General features: G+C 38.9%; 1 protein-coding gene across 1 annotated transcript in view; it reads left to right on the plus strand.

The window, feature by feature from the left end:
• The window catches only part of Tlk1 (tousled like kinase 1), a 107,845-nt gene that overhangs the window by 16,909 nt on the left and 69,691 nt on the right, over nt 1-21,245 (plus strand). The window contains exon 2 of the mRNA XM_055600238.1: nt 17,454-17,572. Coding sequence (XP_055456213.1) covers nt 17,454-17,572 — 119 coding nt within the window. The remainder of the gene's footprint in view (nt 1-17,453; nt 17,573-21,245) is intronic.

Here is a 21,245-nt window from a genome sequence, read left to right on the forward strand (position 1 = left end):
GTTTTTCATAGTGCTACCTGCTTTATACATGAAATGTCTGTACCTGGCTGTTGCTGTAAACTGTGTCATTTGTTCTTTTGTGAGTACCATGTTTTCATGTAGTGTCTTAATAAACTTGATGGCTAATAAAACAGTCTTACCTGCATTTTGGTCTGCAGAATTCTGAAGCTACTGCCTGTTTTTGTTCTCTGATGATTCAGTTGAATATAAATCTAGATATGCTGCAGAGGGATTTTGTGGTTGTTACAGAATAATTGACTTTAAAAAGTAATATGATGAAGCTGAAAAGGAAAGCAGAGTTGAGATGCAACACAGAGTTCAGAGAAAGCTGTCTTCTTTCTGTCTTGCTCATGTTTAGTTTTGAAACAGGGCCTTCCTTTATAGCTGAGACTGATCTCAAACTGGCTCGGGAAGATGTAACTGAACTAGAAATGCAGGTGGCCCACAGAAGATGTGTGGCCACACTCTGCTACTTTGTGGGTTTGTCTTTCTTACACCCTTCTCCACCCCTTTTCTTTCACTCCTTCAACTCCCAAACACTAGATAAGAGAGTAAAAAGGATAGAGAGGAAAGGAAAGAGAACCTTGAACAAAGAGATCCCTGGAAACGGGAGACATTATGGCTAGACTACTTCTGCTGATTTGAGGCTTTGAGTTCCTTGGGACAAGTTTGATCTTCACCACCAGGATATCTGATTTCTTGTTGTTGTTTGTTCTTTGCGCATGACTGTTTAACAGACCACAACCATTAGCAACCAACAACCAGACAACAACCCACCCTGCTTCTTGGGGTCCTAACATTTATATACTCTCTGAAAAGGCCCCAGAATTTCAAACATCACACAATCTCAGAAACTGCTGCTGGCAAAATCATGTCCCCAACAGAGCACGAGGCAAATCACAGTCAACTGCTGCAAAGCAGCCCCATATCTCTACTCCTGGGATTAAAACAAAAACATATTCTTATAATATTTCTGTTTTTTAAAGAAACCAAAATTCTAAAATTCTCCATGTAAAGATAAGTCCAACTCCCAGTTGATGTATGGAAATGGAGACCTTGGGCCTATGAGCTGAGTTATGGCAGCATTCTGAGTGTGGAAGGACATTACTTTTGATACTGTTGTAATGCCTGTCAGAATACTGTTGTAATCAGAATACCTGACAGGAACAGCTTATGAAAGGAAACAGTTTGGTGCATGGCTTCAGAACATTGTAGTCTGTCATGGCAGGGTGGCTGCACATTGGCTGGTAAGAGACATGACAGCAGCTTTCCACCAGGTGGGCCTAAACACTCCACAGCTTTCAGTTGGAGACTGAGCACATGAGCTTTAGGGGCCTATTTTAAATTCACCCTGTATCATCTCTTGTGGCAGCTTAACAGAGATACAGCCTAGTTGCCATTGATACCATATTTGTGAACCTGTAAGCAGAACATTGTGATAACTGGAAAATTTGTATGGACTTCTGATTTTCTTCACGATTGTATTGGTTAATTTTGGTTCTTGGAAATTATACAAAAAACAAAAACAGAAAAACATGAACCTATTTGAGATTACATACTAAATTTACAGACCATTTTTAAAAATAATGAGTATTCCAAATCATATATAAATGCCTATCCCAATTATAATTTCTCCATAATGATCACATAATTATTGTTATGCTTGTAGGTGTTTTATGCCTATCAATGTGATTATAAGTTGTATCTTAGACATTATTTTTAGTTTATTGCTGATAATGTAGAAACAGTATTTTTTGTTGACTTCATAACTAGTAGCTTTGCTTATAATTCTTTTACTCCCAAGCTCATTTGCATTTATGTCAGCATATATGGGGGCTGTGAAGGGTGATCATTTCATCTTTTGCAGTTTGTAAAACTTTTGCAGATTTACTCATTGACTCAGTGTTGAGCCTATGTGTTGTAATAGACCCATTATCTTGTATTTCACAATTTTTTTGTATTTAGCAATTTAATGTTTTGGTGGTTTTGGTCTGTCCTTTAGATGAAGGAAATTCCTTTGTGTTCCTAATTTATGGCTCTTGTTTAAATAATGAGTGTTTTCATTAAAAGCTTCTGCACCTCTGTAAGTGTTTTTTTATTTCTTCAGATGAGGGGATGAGATGAGAACTGTTCCCAAGCCCTTCTAGGTCTTTCTGAACTCTTGTGAGCTAGTTGAACTCAGCTCTTCTGGCCTAAACGCCTCTCCAAGCTGACTGATTGAAACTGGTTTCTCTTGGCTTTTGACTGAATTGCTCTGCCTGGCCTAAACCCAATGCTGGCAATATGTTTTAATGTTCTGGCTCCTTCTCATTTGCTGGTTTGTTCTGTCTTCACCTGTGTCTAGCTTGTTCTCTCTGCAACCTGTCTCTGTCAGATTGTCCCCGTAAGAAACTCTTGCTAAAAACTCCCCTTCTCTGCACTGCTCTCCCTGCACTGCTCCTACGCAGCCTCTTTTTCCTGTCTGTTCTCCTGAGAGTTGGGTGTAGCCCATCTCTGACTCATTCTGTCAAATCTTTCTCTGATCTGTCACTTAGTCTGCCCCTCAATTAGATGTCACTTTCAAACGAGACTGCTTCCTTCTATAAACTTAATTTACCTTCATTGTTGGGATTAAAGGTGTGGACTAAGGGCGTGTCTGCATTCTAGCCAGATCATGCTGGAATTCATAGCATGTCTGCATTCCAGCTGGATAACATAGACCTAGAAGGTCTTTTTGAATGTGCTCCCTTGCCAGAGCAGCCATGTTGCTGGATTAAAATTTCTCTACACTTCTATTTAGAGAAATAACTTTTTCTAAGTCTTTCAGATGATGTCATATGAGGTTGGGATATGTATGTATGTGTGTGTCACTGTGAAAAATGTCTGAGAGAAAGATTGTAAAGAAGATTTATTTTGGTTCATGGTTGCAGAACATGCAATCCGGTATGGTATGATGGGGAATCACGAGAGAACCCACTCTCCTATTTCCCTCCTTTTCATCCAAGCCCCAGCCTCTAGGATGATGCCACCAATATGCTAGTGAGTTTTCCTCTTGGTACTTAGTACTCTCAGGATAGGAGTCCTTTTCTTAACTCTTAGGCACCTTTCAACCTGCTCAAGCTGACAAGATTAACCCCTTTGGCATGGAATTGCTATTGCTCATGATAAAACCTACTTTGCATTCTTGAACCAGTCTACTTTTGAAATTATTACTACATTTCTGCAAATTGCTGCAGTTTTCTTTTTTTTTCTTTTTTTTGGTTAGGGATTTTTGTACCTATATTCGTGAAGTAGATTTGCAATTTCCTTTTATATAAATTTCTATGTCAGATTTTGTGTTATGGTAACACTTTGGGGGGGGGTAGTTCAAGACAGGGTTTCTCTGTGTAGCCTTGGCTCTCTTGGAACTCTTGGCTCTCTTTTTGACCAGACTGGCCTAACTCAGAGATCTGCCTGCCTCTGCCTCTCAAGTGCTGGGATTAAAGGTGTGTGCCACCACTGCCTGATGGTAGCACTTTCTCCGTAAAAATGAATTGAGAAATAATTTTGCTTTTACTATTATTGCAAAGAGTCTGTGAACAGCATTCTATTTTCCTTTAGTTTTGATAGTTTATTGGCCTAGCCCTCCAGGTCTGGACATTCTCTGGAGATGTTAAAAATAATGCTGTCACTTTCTTTTAACGTCTTTAGACTCTTGGAAGTTTTATTTTTTTGTGTCAATTTTTATTCACAAAAAAGTGTATATTTAGGAATTTCTGCTTTTTTTTTTAAGGAAAATTCAAATGTGTCTGTAAAATTGTAGTTGTTCCTTGTGTTTTCTTGAAGTTGTGTGTACTTGCTATCTGTGTCTGGTTTCTTTCCGCGAGTATACTGTTAGCAGCTGTTAGTCTCACTCAGGAATCCATGTTCAGCTCTGTTCATTATTCCTCCTTGGTTTTCTGTTTGAGTTTCATTCTAGCTTTGGTTGAAAAGTACAATTTTCATTGCATTCTGTTTTTTTCTGAGAAGATTGTTTTCTTCCATTTTAAAATGTAACTTTTGGGGGCCTACAAAATGACTTGCAAAGCCTAGCTGCTTGAGTTTGATCCCTAGGACGGAGGAAAGAACCAGTTTCTGCAAATTGTCTTGTAACTTCCACATGTGCGCTGTGGCACACTTTCTCCCTCTCCAAATACAGAAATGTAAAAAATTTTTAGAAACAGAATACAGCTCTCCACATGGGCTTTGGCTGGGGTCATGGGGCAGAATCAGCAAATGCAGATCAGGGCCCTCGTCAGAGTCCTTTCCAGCCTCCCATGAGTGATTGCTGTTCTTCCTGTGGGGAATGGCATGTTCACACAGTCATCCACATCGTGTAGCTGGGGCCACACAGTGCTGGGGATGCTTCAGGAGTGCGATGGACTGACTCAGTCATGGCTTTACCATGCACAGGCTGTGGTGCCCATGGTCTGGCCTGTGTTCCTGCTCTTTGTGCTCCTTGGGAAGCCAGGACCTAAAAGCTAGTTGTGGTTTTTATCCTCTCCCTTCTTTGAAGCCCTTTGGTGTAATTTGCTGCTCTTTTTCTAAACTGTTGTTCAGCTCTTGGTTTTCTGAATGCCTCCTCTCATATTTGGGGTTTATAAAGTTCTTGAATTGTGGGTTTAATGCCATCCACAAAACACAGTTGACTTTTAAAAGAAACTTTTTTTTCTTCACAATTTATTCATTATATATCCAGTTGACTCTTAAGCTCTGTACTTCAGTGCTGTGCTTTCTCAGATTTTGATGTGCTGGCTGGGTGGGTGGGTGGGTGTTGTGTTGTGTTGTGTTGTTCTGGGTGGGTAGATGTGTGCTGGGTGGGTAGGTGTTAGTGGGTTTGTGTGTGTTGCATTTTATTCATTTGAAAACATTCTGTAATTTCCATTTATTTTTAATAAAATATTTTCATTAATTTTTTGAGAATTTCATAAAATGTATTTTGATAGTATCCCCCCACATTTTCTGTCTGTCTGTCTGTCTGTCTCTCTCTCTCTCTTGGTTTTTTGAGACAGGGTTTCCCTGTGTAGACTTGGCTGTCCTGGACTTGATCTCTTGACCACAGGTCCTCCTTCCTCTGCCTTCCCAAGTGCTCCTATTAAAGGCATGCACCACCACACCCGGCTCATACACTTTTTCTCCTAATTCCCCCAATCCCTTTCCACTCTTGGTGTCATCTTTTGTTGTTTAGATAACATCAATTCCAGTTTGTACTGCCCATAAACTAATGGGGGGGAGGCATACACTGAAGTGTGGTTGGCCTGGCAGGGGCCATACCCTTTTAAAAAAAGATTCTTCCTTCTCCGGAAGCCATCCATAGCTGTTAGTGGAGGCTCCTGAGCCTCTCTCCCTTCCATGCTAGATGTTGACTGACCTGATTTTCATCCAGGTCTTGTGGAGGCAACTGCAGCTGCCGTGAGCTCGTGAGTGCAGTGGTCCTGTCAAGTCCAGAAGATGTTTGCTTGGGCGCTCCCAGACCTTCGGCTCTTAGTCTTACTTTCCCTTCCCTCAGCAGGGACAGGCTTTTTTGGGGGGTTTTGTTTTTGCTCTTTTGGGGTATGTGCGTGTGCATGTGCGATACTGTCTCATTTGTGGCGAGGCACTGCACTGACACTGCACTGTGACCAGTTGTGAGTTTTTTCATTTCCCACCCTCCACTGCACAAAGACACTTCTGATGAGGCCTGAGAGCTGCACTAATACATGGGTATGGAGAGAGAAATTTAGAAGCCAACTTGCTGCACTGTCCATTTAGTAGAGTAACAACAGTATCTCTGGGGCCTGAGCTCTCCAAGTATGGGAGAGCTCAGCCTTACAGTACCAGGGATGTAGTTCTTCCTCGGGAGTGGGCTTTAAATCCAGCCAGAAAGCTGTATTTTCTTGTGGGGGGGGGTCTCCAGGACACCCTTGAACAACAGCTTGAGAGGTGGTGTCCCACACTTGACCCTGAGCATTTTATTTGGCAATCCATGGCTTTCTGGGAGAAATGTCCCCTGTGTAGACTCCACTTGAACTCTATTATATAAAAACACACACTTGCGCACGCACATGCACGCCACCCCTACACAGGTGCGAAACGCCCCTGCCTATCTGCCTCACTTACAAAATGATTCTTCAATGTCTGGGACCCGGAAGCTAGCGCTCACGCCTCCTTGGTGATAGATTGGTCCACTTTACCTAAAATCTCTAGAGTATTATTAATACACAAGTTGGTTTTCAAATTTGAGTAATTTTTTTTTATCACTTCCTTCTTTTATTTTTTGTTTAGGTTGCCTTTAGTTATGTCCAGACCAGTCAGCTTGTCACTGCTTAGCTATCTGGAATTGTAGGTTTAATTTGAGGTAGAGATGCTTTTTCCTTTAATATCTTGACATAATTTGTGAAGTCTTTTTGGGGGCAATCACGTTATGCCAATAAAGTTACTTTGTGAATAGCCCTTCCTTTGTGGGTTAGTTATAATGATGCTGATTATGGTAAACATAATGCTGAAGACATGAAATGCATCACGCCACCTTCTTAAAATAGCAGTCAATTCGGTCATTGTCTAAAGGTCCCTGAGCTTTTAGAAGTGTTTGAAAATGAATGTGATACATTACAGTCCTTATTTCTAGTGTTCTGAGCCTTTTCCATCACTTAAGAAAATGCAAAAGTAATACGTACTTTTCATAAAAGTGTTTATTAGTTGTCTCTGTTTGCTGGTTTTGAGATTGAACCCAGAGCTTCATATTTTTATCAGTTCTCAGAGGGAATAGAGAAAGAGAGAGAGACAGACAGACAGAGAGAGGGAGAGCCAGAATATGTTTACTGTCTTAGAGATTGACTCCAGGGTGTTATGCCCGCTTGGCATGTACATACCACTACAGTAAATCTTCACCCTGTTGCACATGTTAATGAATGATACTGTTCTAAATTTGTGTAAAGTAAAAATGACTTTTAGGCCTAAAGTTTTCGGATTTAGTAGTTAGTGTAAAGCCTGTATTTATTAGGAGAAGCCTAAGAGCTTAATAACTGATCTTTTATTTTAAAGACCATGGATTACCACACTTTCTACAGGCAGCATCCTTAGCTATTAGGACTTGGTGGTGAATGCACCTGGAATTCCAGCATGGCAGAGGCAGTGTTAGGAAGATTGCTGCAGGTTCAAGGCCAGCTTGGCTTACATAGCAAGTAAGCTATGTAGCAGTCCAGCCAGCTAGATGGCAGGACTGCGTCTCAAACAACAGCAGAAGCCCTCTGTTGAGCTTTACCTTCATAATCTGAGTGGCTAGCATCAGGACAATCGGCTGGGCCTACTGGTAGAGGCCGGTCATCCCAGTTACTCAGTAAAGTCAAGGCCAGCTTGAGCACTTGGTGAGACTCTGACTTAAATAGTAAAAAGAGCCAGGAGCATAGCTTGGTAGGTGGACTCTTGCCCATCATTTGAGAGCCTGGGTTCAATCCCTTCCAAACAGAAGAAAGAAAAGGAAACAAATACTGTAGAGTGAGGGAATAACCCCGTAGGCACTGCTTACGGGAATCTAAATAGTTCAGCTCTTGTGGAAAACAGCCTGGACTTTCCTTTAAAAACAAAACAAAACTAGAACTGCCATATGATCTGCTAGAGCACTTGACTACACACTTGAGGGAGTAAAAAGGTCAGCATGTAATTGATTCCTACACACCCAGGTTTATCAGTGACAGTTTCACAACAGACAGAATACTTTAGGATCAGCCTAAGTGTCTACCAGTTGATGGATAGACAAAGAAGGTATGCCATATAAACACAGTAGACTTTAATTTCACCATAACGAATGCAGTTATGTTATTTGAAAGATATAGATTGATCTAGATAGCATCATATGAAGAAAAATGAACATTTTCTTTTATATATAAACTCCAGATTAAAATGCCTACAAATTTGAATAAGAGACGTGAAAGTAAGGGCCCTTGAGGAGTAGATTGGGATATAGTAAGAGGATATAGAATGGTATATAAGCAAAATATATGATATACATGTGTGAAAATTTCGTAGTGCAACATTTTGGTATGCTAATTTAAAACAGTCAGTTGTACTTGTGCCTACATCTTGGTGATTAAAGTAAAATAAAAGGCTACTTTAAAAACTAAAACTGACTTTATTTTTCAAAAATGTACTGTATTGAGTCAGTGTTTTTGGTAGTTAATTTATTTCTGATCATCTTATCCCTTATTTTGGAATTAGATATGAGTTTTCAAACCTTTGTGGGGTGGAGGAGGTGAGAATCATAGCCATAGTCTTGTGTGTGTTGTACCACTGAATGCACCTTGGATCCTGAAACAGCTTTGTTTTGTCTCTCTCTTTTCTCTGTCTCTCTCTCGTTCTTTCTCACCTCTTTCTTTCCTTTCTTCTCTCTTTCTCTTTCCTTTTTTCTTCCTTCTTTCCTCCTCTCTCTCTCTCTCTCTCTCTCTCTCTCTTTCTTTTCTTGAAGTTCTCCATTAACTCAGGTAGTATAGCCTCAAACTTTATAGGTTTCCCAGGAGGACCCTCCTATTTCAGCTCCTGAATGCTAGAATTACAGGTATGTGCCACTATGCCCATTTTATGTGGTGTTGGGGGACAGAATTCAGAACCTCATGCATGCTAGGCAAGCACTCAACTAGTTGAGCACATCTCTACTCCCAAACTAGGTGTTTTTTTTTTTGTTTGTTTTTTTTTTTTGTTTTTTTTTTTTTTGCGGAGCAGCTGCAACTGCTCTTTGTGTTACAGTGTGAGTGGAGCCATAGGTAGCAGAAAAATGGGTCTGCCATGTAAAAAAATGAAATCTCATTTATGGACATGGGAATTTGAGATTTATACATGAAACAAAATGGTTGATCTCCTTCCAAGGCTATTAGTGAGTAGGTATTTGTCTTTTCATAGATACAGAAAAGTCAAGAACCAAAATTGCTAACCTCTTTTTGGTGTAACAGTGCAAGTACAAGTGCAGGCGTTAATTGTATTAAGACATTTAATTGTAGTGAGAAATGTATGATATACAGTTTACTGTCTTAATCGTTTCTAGGTTTAGTACTGATGAGTGTATGTGGTTTTATTGTTGAACAGCTATTTCCAGATTGTTTTTATCTTGCGAAGCTGTATCTCTGCCGTTAAAGCCATGACTGCTCATTCTCTAGCCCCAGCCCCTAGCACTCACTGCACTATTATCCTCCTTGTGGCTTATTTTATGTAGTGTAATGTCTTCAAAGGTTTGTCATATTGCAGCATGTGTCAGAATTTCCCATTTGTTAGGTTGTTGTCCTACAGTATCTTTATTCATTGATCTACCAAAGATATTTATGATGTTTCCACCTCTTACAGTAGTGCTATTTATTGTGAGGTATACTGTAACAGAATCTTTATATGCTCTGACCAGCATTTAGTTCCTTAGCTCACATCCTAACCAATCCCAATCTGTTTTTTTCTTGTGAGTTAAACTTGTTTGATTCTGTGTGTACCTGGTATTTATCTTTCTTTGCCTGGCCTGTGTCACTTAGCAGATGTCTTAGGTAGGTTGTTCATGCTTGCCTGTTGAAAAGGATTTTTCTAAAAGGCTAAACAGTGTATCTGTTGAGGGATACTTAGGTTGATTCTGTGACTTGTCTGTTGTGGACAGTGTTGCAGTAAATATGGGAATGGAAATGGGTCTGACATTGGTTTCCATTCCTTTGCATATATACATGTGGAATTGCATATTCCACATGGCAGTGAAACAGTGTTCCAGTCCTTCTACCTCAGTTCTGTATGCTACACTCTGCTGTGTACATGCCTTTTCTCATCATCTCATGCTCTTTGCTGATGACCATTGCGTCACTGCCATAGTGCAGACTTCTGAATGTCTGTCCCTACTGCTGGATAAGCAAGTAAGTCCTGACAATGACACTCACCATCATTCTTATTTTCACCTCTAAAGCAAACCAAATTCAGATCTCTAACAAAAGAAATCTTGCTGAGGAGAGGCTCAGGTTGGAAAGTGTTTGCCTTACAAGCTTGATGAGTTTTTAAATATATGATTGCTAGTTATGAAAAATAAGGTCAGACTGGGAATTGGATAAGGATTTTTATGCACGTTCTTTCATTTAGCAGTAGTTACCACATAATGAACCTTTTTTTCACTTTAAAGTAATAAATATCAGGAGTTACTATAATGCATAATCTGTATTGTTGGATAACGAAGGGGAAAGAAAGAGTGAGAGAAAAATAAGTCAGAATGCACACTCTGGTTTTCATTGGTTGCTAGGGCTGGGGTTTAACTTGAATTAATGTGCATTTTGCATTTTTGTCGGCATTTCTGCATTCTTTATTAAAGTTAAGGGTCCATAGAGAACAAAATAAAATTGTTTGTTTTTAAAATAAAGATACATAACTCTTTTGGTCATAGCAAACAAGTTGGCATTGTGAAATAAATCTTGTCAAGAAAGTATGACAATTTGAAAGAAAAATATTTTTAAATGATTGTATAGGTATGCCTGTACCTCTGAGGAATGGGACCTAGGAGACGATCTTGGGGGGGGAGGCTTTTTATATTTTTATTGTTTAATAAGTAACTGTTAGTTTAAGAGTAAGGAAAGACAGAGAAGCAGAAAAAATCGCTGGGTAATGAGTCATTGGTGTGAAGACAAGGTCCAGCTGACTTTTCAGTCTGTTTCTACTGACTCTGTGTTTGGAGAGTATTCCTTCTCCCAGCACAATTGTACACTCCTCTTTGTCTCTATTTCTCCACTCTTTCTGTCATACATACACACAGACTTCTTCTAGAGTCTTCTTTTGGGATAAAGGTGTTTTGGTTGAGTGTCTATAACCTTTAACAGATGGCCATATACCATAACCTCTTTTTCACTTTCCTTGTTTCTAAAATGGGACTGTGTTAATATCGAAATAAGATCTAGTATAAACGTGTATCTGTATATTCATGTTTGAATGCATAAGAGAGGAAATTAAAATTGTAAGCCTGAGGCTAGCGAAAAAGGATCTTGGTTAATTATCTTACATGACATTAGAGAAATTAAGCATTAAAATCTATGCCATTCTACCCACTAGGATCCCAGACCCCGGGGAAAGCTGGAAGGAGCATACATTATAGGGAAATTACGAGTGCACTGTATGTGCTGGCACACACCTGTATGTCAGCATGCGCACAGGTGCATTTTATTGAATGAGCCCCAAGTGACAGCGTTAGTTCAAAATACAAACTTGTTTTACTGTAGCATATCTATAAATTTTGTTTCGTTATGTTTCTATTAAATCTAAGGATGCTGCAGCAGGGGAGTAAAGAATCTGACCAAGCCTACACAGTTTTAAGAGTGTGTGTGTTGTGTGTGTCACGGCACACATGTGGAGGTCAAACGACGACTTCCAGTCTAGGTTCTTTGGCTTTGTCTGATACAGGCTCTACTATTTCAGGCTTCTGGAGCTCCAAACTCAGGTCTTCAGACCTGGCTCTCAAGTGCTCAACTACCTCCTCAGCCCCTCTGTGACTTTAGTTTTTGATGAAAGAAAGATTAGTCACCAGACATTTTTTTTTATTAATAAGGGATGAAATTTAAATTAGTTTTTAAAAGTCATATCTAGAGAAGCAGAAATCCAGTGTATTGCCTCTAACTCAATCTGTGGAGTTAGGTCTCAGCATATCTTAATCTTTTCCTGTGAAGGGTACAAGAATAGTGTTTGAAGTGATAGCGTTTTTACTCAGGGTGAGTCTAGAGGAGACTCTCTTCTCACTGTGGGCTTGTATAATTGAGCATAAACAATAGATTCAGCGGCTTTTAAGACTTTATCATTTGGTTAAAATTCTTGCTTTATGTGTGTGTAATCTCCCTCCCTCCCTCCCTTCCTCTCTCCCTCTCTCTTTCTTCGTCTCTTTCTCTCTCCCTGTGTGTGTGTGTATGTAGGTATATATGGCTCAGAGATAGTTTATTAGAACAGAATTAAGTGAACAAACAGACTTTGCTTGTATAAAATGTGACATTTCTAGGGATACGGCTCTCAGTAAACTGTCTGATCTGGCTCTAACAATCTTTCCAATCCCCCTTTTCCAGAATGTTCTCCAAGTCCTAGGCAAGGGAGTATGTTGTAGATGGATCACTTTGGACTGTGTTCCATAGCTCTGTACTTTAATCAGTTATGGCTTTCTATAATGATCTGATGCCTGTTACAAAGAGAAGGGTTTATTTATTATGTATTTCTTTTGGACAGATGAGAACCACACTTCTATGGTTAGACCCTGGCAAATGTTTTAAGACACTAGTCAGAATTAACCCTAAAGTATTAAAAAAAAATTGTTACTTCATTCTTGTTTCTGTACTTTGAAGTACGTTAAGATGAGCAAAAAGAGATAACTTAAATGCAGTATTTTATTAAACTGATTTCTTATTTTTATTCTGGTTTTCCTTTTTATTAAATGTCCTCAGCCTTATCAGGCATTATGTGAAAAACATTGACAGGAGAAAAACTATTATGTATAAGCGATCATATCAGGCTGATCTTAATAATCTGAAAGTTTTCAGATCTAACAGTCAGAAAAATCAGAAAGTTAACAATCTGGAATGAATTACAAGTTTTTGGACTTCGGGAAGTTTGAAGTTTTAAAATGACAGTAATATGTCAAAGACATGCTTTCTAAATATTTTGATTTTATTTTGACTGTTGAAGACTTAAGTAACAAAAAAAAATCACTCGTTGAAAATGGTATTATTGTAAGTTATGCTGATTGACCATAGTACACCTTCCGTAGTATACCTTCGATGCCATTCTGGGATGTCATGCTTCGTGATAGCTGGTAATCATGGTGTGAAAGACACAGGCAGAGAGGAGAGAGGGGCACAGCACAGTGCTCAGTGGGGTCAAGTTATGTGCTTCATTTTTGTTCTCTGAGTCTATTTTGATTATGTATAATGCTGTTGATCTCTCTTTTGGGTAGTCTCAGCTCTTGTTGTTTTTACAATTTGGAGTTTCCAACTATAAATCTGAGAAATAGGCTAGTAAAAATGATGGTATGCCGCATAGCATAGCTAGAGAATGTTCTTTTTGTTGGTGGTGCCTTTTTTCAGACAGGGTCTTGCCGGGTAGCTCAGGCTGGATTTGAACTTGGGATCCTCTTGCCTTGATCTCTAGAATTGTAGATTACTAGCAGGTATTACTAGCCTATTCCTTAGGAGTAGCTCAGGCTGGATTTGAACTTGGGATCCTCTTGCCTTGATCTCTAGAATTGTAGATTACTAGCAGGTATTACTAGCCTATTCCTTAGGAACTATTAAAGGCAGCCGGGCGTGGTGGTGCACACCTTTAATCCCATCCCTCAGGAAGGCAGAGGCAGGCATGTCTGTGAGTTCTAGGCCAACTTGGTTTACAAAGTGAGTCGAGGACAGCCAAGGCTATACGGAGAAAAGCTATCTCGAAAACAAGCAAAACCAAACAAGTTAATGTCTTTAGTATGTTCTATAATTTTTTACGAAGTATAAACACTTATAGGAAATAACTTAATGGATTGTGGCATTGTTACTTTTCTTTCAACGTTTCTACCCTTATAATTGAATACTGAACACTTGAGTGTTATTGACAGCTTGGATTAGATTGAAGTCTTTGAAATGTGCTCTCAGATAATAGTCAGCAAACTCTGTATTTCTGTATTTTAAATATACTTTAAAGGATCAAAAGAAGGACAATACTGAAACTTCAGTTTCATTGTCTACAGATAGTGTTAAATCTTCCCAAAATTTATGACTCTTTTTGTGTTACAGTGGCAAAGATGAGTAGTTGTGACAGAGACCATACATTTGTAATTCTCATCACTTTATATTGCTCTTAGATTGTAAATTTTAGTGATATAGTTATAATGTGACAGCATGCTGAGTGCTCTGGCTGTTGTTGGTTTGTTATTTGTTTTCTTTATTACTAGTTCATGTCCATCAGAACAAGAGAAAATGGATGTTGAGTGATGTGTGTGTTTGCGTGACACACAGATCCCTGTTAGCACATATGTTCTGGAACTAAAACCCAAGTGTTGTACACGTTAAGTATGTACTCTACCATGGAACTACACCCTTACATTTTCCTTATTATGCAGTAACAGTAAAATTGGGATAGAATAATAGATGTTGGCATCACCAGAGTAAACATACTGCAGCATTCCCAGCTTTTGGGTTTATAATTGGAAATTTTGAAATGAAGTATCCTATCAGGGCATCATTTCTTCCTAAAAAATAAAAATTAAAAAAAAAAGTGAAGTTACCATTAAAACAACTTTCCAATGGACTCATTTGCTAGCTGAGCAGAGTCATTTACTGATGTTGAGTTAATGAAATTGTTGGATCACGGAAGTCAAAAAAGTTATATCCAGAGACTTGTTTAAAACTCTTAGCTTTTTGGCAAGAAAATTGATTTTTACATGTAAGGACCTCTGGGGTGGCTTTGGTAGTCAATGAAAAAGCAAGGCTCATCGTTTACAGTGGCTCCCGGCTCCCGGCTCCCGGCTCTCGGCTCTCGAGGGGTTGCCGGGTGTTACTGATGCTTGGGTGTTACTGATGCTTGTCAGTATTTGCTAGAGAACTCAAGTTTAAAGTTGCAGGACAATTAGCCTTGCGAATGTGCTTTGTGAGCACTTAGAGACAAGTGTTTTCAAAGCTGAGGGAACACATAGGCAACAAAGGAGTGCAACCTACCAAGCTGTGCCACAGTGGATAGTGTTAAGTATGCACGGAACAGAGAGATTTATGCAGATTCACAACACTAATAAAAACTGTCAGATGTTCAAAGCCTGGGATTGCTCAGTGTGTTAAGCGTCAGCAAGTCCTTTGCCGTTCACTATCGTGGAGTTAAACTAGTGTTGGTTCCATGAATACTTGTTAACAGCAAAAGCCGAGTATGCTGACTGGCTTGGTGATGGATGGTAAAGTATTTTGTTTGTTTTTACAGTTGTTTAAAGGCCGAAATTGAAGTTTTTATGGTCAAAGATTGTCAGTTACTATTATCAAATATGGTTTACTTTTGAAAATTGTTTTTCTTCAGATTTAATTTAATGTTATTTTAAATGAATGCATAAAATAATGCATACATGCCAGACATGGTGGCACACGCCTTTAATCCTAGCGCTCAGGAGGCAGAGGCAGGTGAGTTCAAGGCCAGCCTAGTCTACAGAGTGAGTTCCAGACAGCCAAGGCTACACAGAGAAACCCTGTCTCAAAAAAAAAAACCAACCAACCAACCAAATAGGTATGTCTACCTAAGATAGAGAAAATGAAAACAATGCACACTTCGTGACGCATGACGCACTTTCATAGACTTGAGTGCCATCACAGAAGGCAGATCGTCAGTCCTGCACAGATATACTGGGCATAGTTTCAGCCCTCATTAGAGACCTTGTGGCCTCCACGGGCGCCTTCATGCATGTGGTGCACATACATACACTCAGGTACATGTACGCAGAAAGTAAGAACAAATAAGATCTAAGAATGTGATTGATAGTGAAAATATAAAATCCTAAGTGAAGCTCGTGGGCTTCAGGGTGGCCATTCTAACCATAGAAGCTTATTACTAGTATAGCTAGGGCCTGGGTGAGTGTACATTTGAGTGAACAGTAATCTAGCTGGATCATATTTTTATTTATGAGTTTATTACAACAAAGTTTTGTTTTTCGAGACAGGGTTTCTTAACAGTCCTGGATGTCCTGGACTCTCTTTGTAGATTAGGCTGGTCTCGAACTCACCTGCCTCTGCCTCCAGAGTGCTGGGATTAAATGGGTGTGCCACCATGCCTGACAAACAGTGATTTTTATGTTAAAAGCTTAATTTCTTTAAAAAAAAAAAAAAGATAAATACATAGAAACTCATTTCAGATCAGTGAATGAATGGGTGAATGTTCACAAGAAATCTTGGGAATAGGAGACCCTAGTAAGTGGGGTAATCTGTTTCCCCAGAGAGTCCATTCTTATCAGCAGACGAGTATTTTCCAATGGATATTACTTGAGTTTTGTCCATGAAGCTTGTGGAAACCTTTTCTCTTGTTATGTAAAATGTGTACATGATTTTGCCTGTTGGCCTACAGAAATTGAAATACTTAGGATTTCTCTCTTTAAATGAAAAAATGTTGGCAAATCTTTGGGTGACAGTGGAGCTTCTCAGATAGCGATGCTCACAGAGCCTTATTAAAATGCAGGGTCTGGGCTGCAGAGGGACCACTCTTAGCAGAGCCGGTTTCATGTGAGCTAACAAGTCTCTGGTGTTGTAGGTGGATTTTCAGGCACTGCCAGTGCACTCGTAAAACACCTGTTCTGTGCCAGAATCTGTGCTGGGGCACTCCCATATATTCCATCTTTAAAAAGTCTTTGAAAGTGTTAGAAACTAAGGAAGCGAGGCAGCATGGGGTGCCTGTTTTTGTTTAATGACTCCCTCCCCTTGTGCATATCTTATGGTAAGGTTTAGGTCCTAGAAGAACCTACACATGTGCAAAAAACAGTGGGAAATAAAGTAGCTAGTTACTCCCTGGCTGGTCCTGAACTAAGGAGAGCTTGTTGTCTTCCTAAGTGCTGGTGCATTAGCAAACAGGTATTAGAGCAAAGGAGAGTATGGGAAATGCAGATGCTTTAGAAACATTTTCTCCTAGTCTTCTACTTCTCTTTTCATCTGAAATGTCTTTTATACTAACAGACCTTTAAAAGTTTGATAATGTCCAATTCATTAGTTTTTAAAAATTAAAATGTTTTAATTGTAATATATATTATAATATAAATTTCTTCCTTTTTTCAAAGTACTAAGGATTGAATCTAAGCCTCAAGTATGCTAGGCAAATGCTCCCTTTGTAGTTCACTTATGACTCACAACTAATATTGTGTCCTACTCACCTCTTATTAGACTAGAATTGGCATTGTAAAGGATTCTTCAGTTTTTGAGATGACGTATGTGACCCCATGCTAGCTCTCTGTGTAGCCTAGGCTAGCCTTGAACTCATGTCCTTTCTGCCTTAGCCTCCTTAATGTTAGGTTTGTAGGTGTGTGCCACACCTGGCTTAGATAGGATCTTATTACTCTGTTACAGCAGGCTATCGTTTCATGGAACATCTTTATGTAATGTGCCTGTGTACTGAGTTGGGTGTATTGTGGTCTGTGGTCAAAACTATAAATCTATTATAAGATGTTTTATTAAATGGGGTGCACCTTTTAAAAATTATAGTTTGTGTGTGTGTATTTTAAGACAGGGTTTCTCTGTGTAGCCTTGACTGTCCTGGACTCACTTTATAGACCAGGCCAGCCTTTAACTCACAGCAATCTTCCTGCCTCTGTCTTTCTGAGTTCTGGGATCAAAGGCATGCACCACCACGCCTGGCTAAGTCATAGTTCCTTAATTTTCCTTAATAAGTTCCTTATTGCATTTGTTTGTAAATTTTATATTGTAGATTCACTTTGTGTAATGTGTGTGTGTGTGCGCGCAAGTGCATATACACATGTGTATGTGTTGCTTTTGTCTTAATAGGTGCAATGGATGAGCTTCACAGTCTGGATCCAAGAAGGCAGGAATTATTGGAAGCGAGATTTACTGGAGTTGCAACTGGGAGCACCGGGAGTACAGGGAGTTGCAGTGTTGGTGCGAAAGTGAGTAAAATTTTAATCTCATTTCAAGTCTTTTCTTTGTGTTAAGTGGTCAAGAACATACTTAATAGGGCTGTTGAGCTGTCTTGACCAGAGTTCAAGCCCCAGGACTCTCATGTTGGAAGGAGAGAACCAAGTCTTACGTCTTGTCCATTGGCCACCATAGTGTGTGCACCCCCCTAGTATAAAACACTAAAACTACAAAATATCTTTTGTGCAGGAGCCATATATATATAGATATATGCCAATGAGAAACTTACTACTCTTTAAGGTTTTTATAATGCATAGAAGAAAAGTTAGTATTTAGAAACTTGATTTCTTTTTATTTGCTGTGCAGAAGATTTCTATATTAATGCAGTTGTGTTCGGTAAATCTTGCTGTTATTTTTTTGAGCAAAATGTCCTTGCCTATACTCTGCTGAAGCAGTTTCTAATGTGAGGTCTTACATGAAATTCTTCACTCCGTTTTGAATTGATTTTTGCATAGAGAGGGAGGAATCTAGTTTCCTCATTAAATTTGAATATACATTCTTTCTCTCCAACATACATTTTTTAGCACCTTTGTTGAAAATCACGTGGCTGTACCTGTGTGGGCTTCTGTGTTCTGTTTCATTGATCTGTGCATGTTAGTCTCAGTAGCATATTGCATCTGTTAACAGGTCTGTAGTTTAATTTGAAATTGGACATTGTGATACCTCCAGCCTTTTTTTTTTTTTTTTTTTTCTTTCCTGCTTAGAGTGTCTTTGGCTACCTGATGTCATTAATATTTCCAAATGAGTTGTAGGATTTTTTTTTCTCTTTCTGTGAAGAATGTGCTTGTCTTTTGATGGAGGATTATGAGGAATATATAGATTATGTTTTGGTAACATAGCATTTTCACACTATTATGCTAGTCCTTGAGCTCTGTTTTGTAGTGTCACCAGTTTTTCTTTAATGTTTTCATTGTGGATTTCTTTCACCTCCTTGGTTAGGTCTGTCTATCTATCATTTATCTACCTATCAGCATACACACGTTTGAAATTTTTACACCATGTTATCTCATCATGAATTTTACTGTGTTCTTGATTTCCTTCTTAGTGTTTGTTGTTGATATATTAAAAAGCTACTGGTTTGTATGTAGGACATATGTCCTGATACTTTGCTAAAAGTCTATCAAAAGTAAGAGCTTTCTGGAGGCTTTGGAGTCGGACCTGTTATCTCTAAAAAGGAGTGATTTGAGCAAGTTCCTTGCCTACTCAGGACTTCGTTTCTTGCTCTTGTTTTATAATTGGCTAACAGTTCAACTACCATATTGAATAAGTGAAGTGGTGGAAACCTGTCTTATTACTGATTTTAGAGGAAAGACTCCGTTTTCTCCTCATTAAGTGTAATATCTTAGAATCAGCCGTTACAATGTTGCAGTATGATCCCCTCTGCTGTTAGTTTCTTCAGCATTGTTCATGAAAGGATGTTGAACTTTGTCCAAAGAACTTTTCCACATCTGTTGAGACTGCTGTGATTTCTGTCCCTGGGTCTATTCAAATGCTGCATTACATATTCTGATGTGTATGTGTTAAATCATCTTTTATTCTTCTCATGGTAATTTCATGTTTCTTATTTTGAGAAACTACCATACTGTTTTCCAACTGTTTTTTAAATCCTCATCAGCAATGTACAAAGAGTATGGTTTCTCTATCCTTGTCAGTATTTGGTTATTATCTCTCTTAGTATAGCATTCTGGTTGGTGTAAAAAGTAATACTGTATAACATCTCCTTGTTGACAACTTAGTTCTCTGCTGATCTATGCTTTTTTCCTCAACCACACTTCAGTGTATTTTTGTGGTACATTTTAAAAGTGAAGTTTTGGTAGGAATTACAGATGAATGTTTAGGTTAGTTTAAGTATTGCAGTCTTAGTTATCTAGTCTAGGCATAAATGTCCTTACATTGTTTAGGTATCTTGTTTTCTTTTAATGATGTTTTGTGGCTTTTGGGGGGTGTGTGTGTGTGTGTGTGTGTATGTGTGTGTGTGTATGTGTGTATACCACTTGCATTTGTTTAAATTTCTGAGTTTCTCCTTCTTTTTCACAGTAGTATTTATTAAAGGTATTCAGTTTTGTTTGTTTTGTTTCTCTTTTAATGGAATTAACCTCTTCACTTTATTTTCAGGTGTTTATTGCTGTTGAATAAAAAGTACAGTTGAATTTTGTGCATGGCTCTTGTGTCCTGTAACCTGGTTGAACATACTTATTAGCTCTGCTAGTTTTATCAACAGCAGTAAGCTTAGAGTTACTCAGTGTTCCCATGTACACGATACTGTAGGCAGAAGAGCAACTCATGCCACTTGTCAGATCTTCCAAGAGGCCCTGGGATTGACATCTATCACCATAGGTTTAGCCAAAAGAAAAAGTTCAATTCCTATTTCCTCGTCAGTTGTGGTTGAGTCACTAATGGCCCAGTGTTCTCCTTGATTAAACATGACAGCTACTACATCTACCCCACAGACCCTCTCTTAAGAAAGAGTAACAGCGTGAGCTATGTCTTAGAGTACAGCTGCTGTTTTTACTGTTGAGTTATCCCCATAGGGAGAGAGAATTTGGAATGTGTGTGCACTTAGGATGTCATTTTCCTAGCTTGCTGGGTTTTCTGAAAGGCACATCTGATTGCGTGCTGAATTTCTCAGAAACTTAAATGGTTTCACATAGTTTTTGAGTTTTGATTCCTGCCTTATCTTGTGGACCAATTTTATGCTTCTCTTCATTTTTCATCACACTTATACTTTTATCTAGTCTAACAAACTGATGTCTCAGCAGGTTTTTCCTGTCTTTTTTTTTTTTTTTTTACATGCAGTTGACCTTGTTCCACATGGCCATGACCAGTTCTGATATCGGACTCGGCACTGTCTTAGATGAGGCAGTGTCCTGAGTGTTCCTCTGACTGCCTGATTGCCTAATCACAAATGTGCTGTATCTGAGCTTACTTTATTATGTGACATTTTAATTGTTTATTTTCTACTAGACTAATAAAATGTTGAGGACAAAGACTTGTGTATCTTAGTTTAGGGGATGAAATAACTTGAGTTCAAAGCAGGCCAGGTGTGGTGGTACTTGGGGAGGCAGAGGCAGGCAGATCTCTTATGACTTCCAGGCAAGCCTGGTCTACAAAGGCCAAGGCTACAAAGAGAAACCCTTTCTCATTCAAAACAGGGCTGGAGATGGCTGAGTGGTTAAGAGTATTGTCTGCCTCCCAGAGGATCTGCGTTTGATTCCTAGCACAGCACACATGGAGGCTCATGACAGTCTATAGCGCTAGTCCTAGGGGCTCTGATGCCCTCTTCTGTTTTCTGTGGGCAGGCATGCAAGTGATGCACAGTCATACATGCAGGCAAAACATACCTAAATCTAAAATAAAATTTAAAAACATTTAACTTAAAAAACAGAAATAAAAATGGTATGCCTGGTTCTAATCTGGTTTTGGGAATGATGGAGATTAAGTTTATTTAAAGTAGTTTGTTTTGAGTTTTTCTTTTTCTTCCCTTGTAATGGACATTAAAGTGACGGCCTTATACATGCTAGACGAGCACTCTGCCACTGAGCTGTATGCCTATCCCAAGAAGATTTGTTTTAAGACTTGAATTTATTTTAAAAAGTATTTGGGAAAGTATTTGAACAGTACCTGGACTTAGCACAGGATCATGCA

Source organism: Psammomys obesus, unplaced genomic scaffold (genome assembly GCF_907164565.1).
Source record: "Psammomys obesus unplaced genomic scaffold, mPsaObe1.curated_primary_1811, whole genome shotgun sequence".
NCBI lineage: Eukaryota > Metazoa > Chordata > Mammalia > Rodentia > Muridae > Psammomys > Psammomys obesus.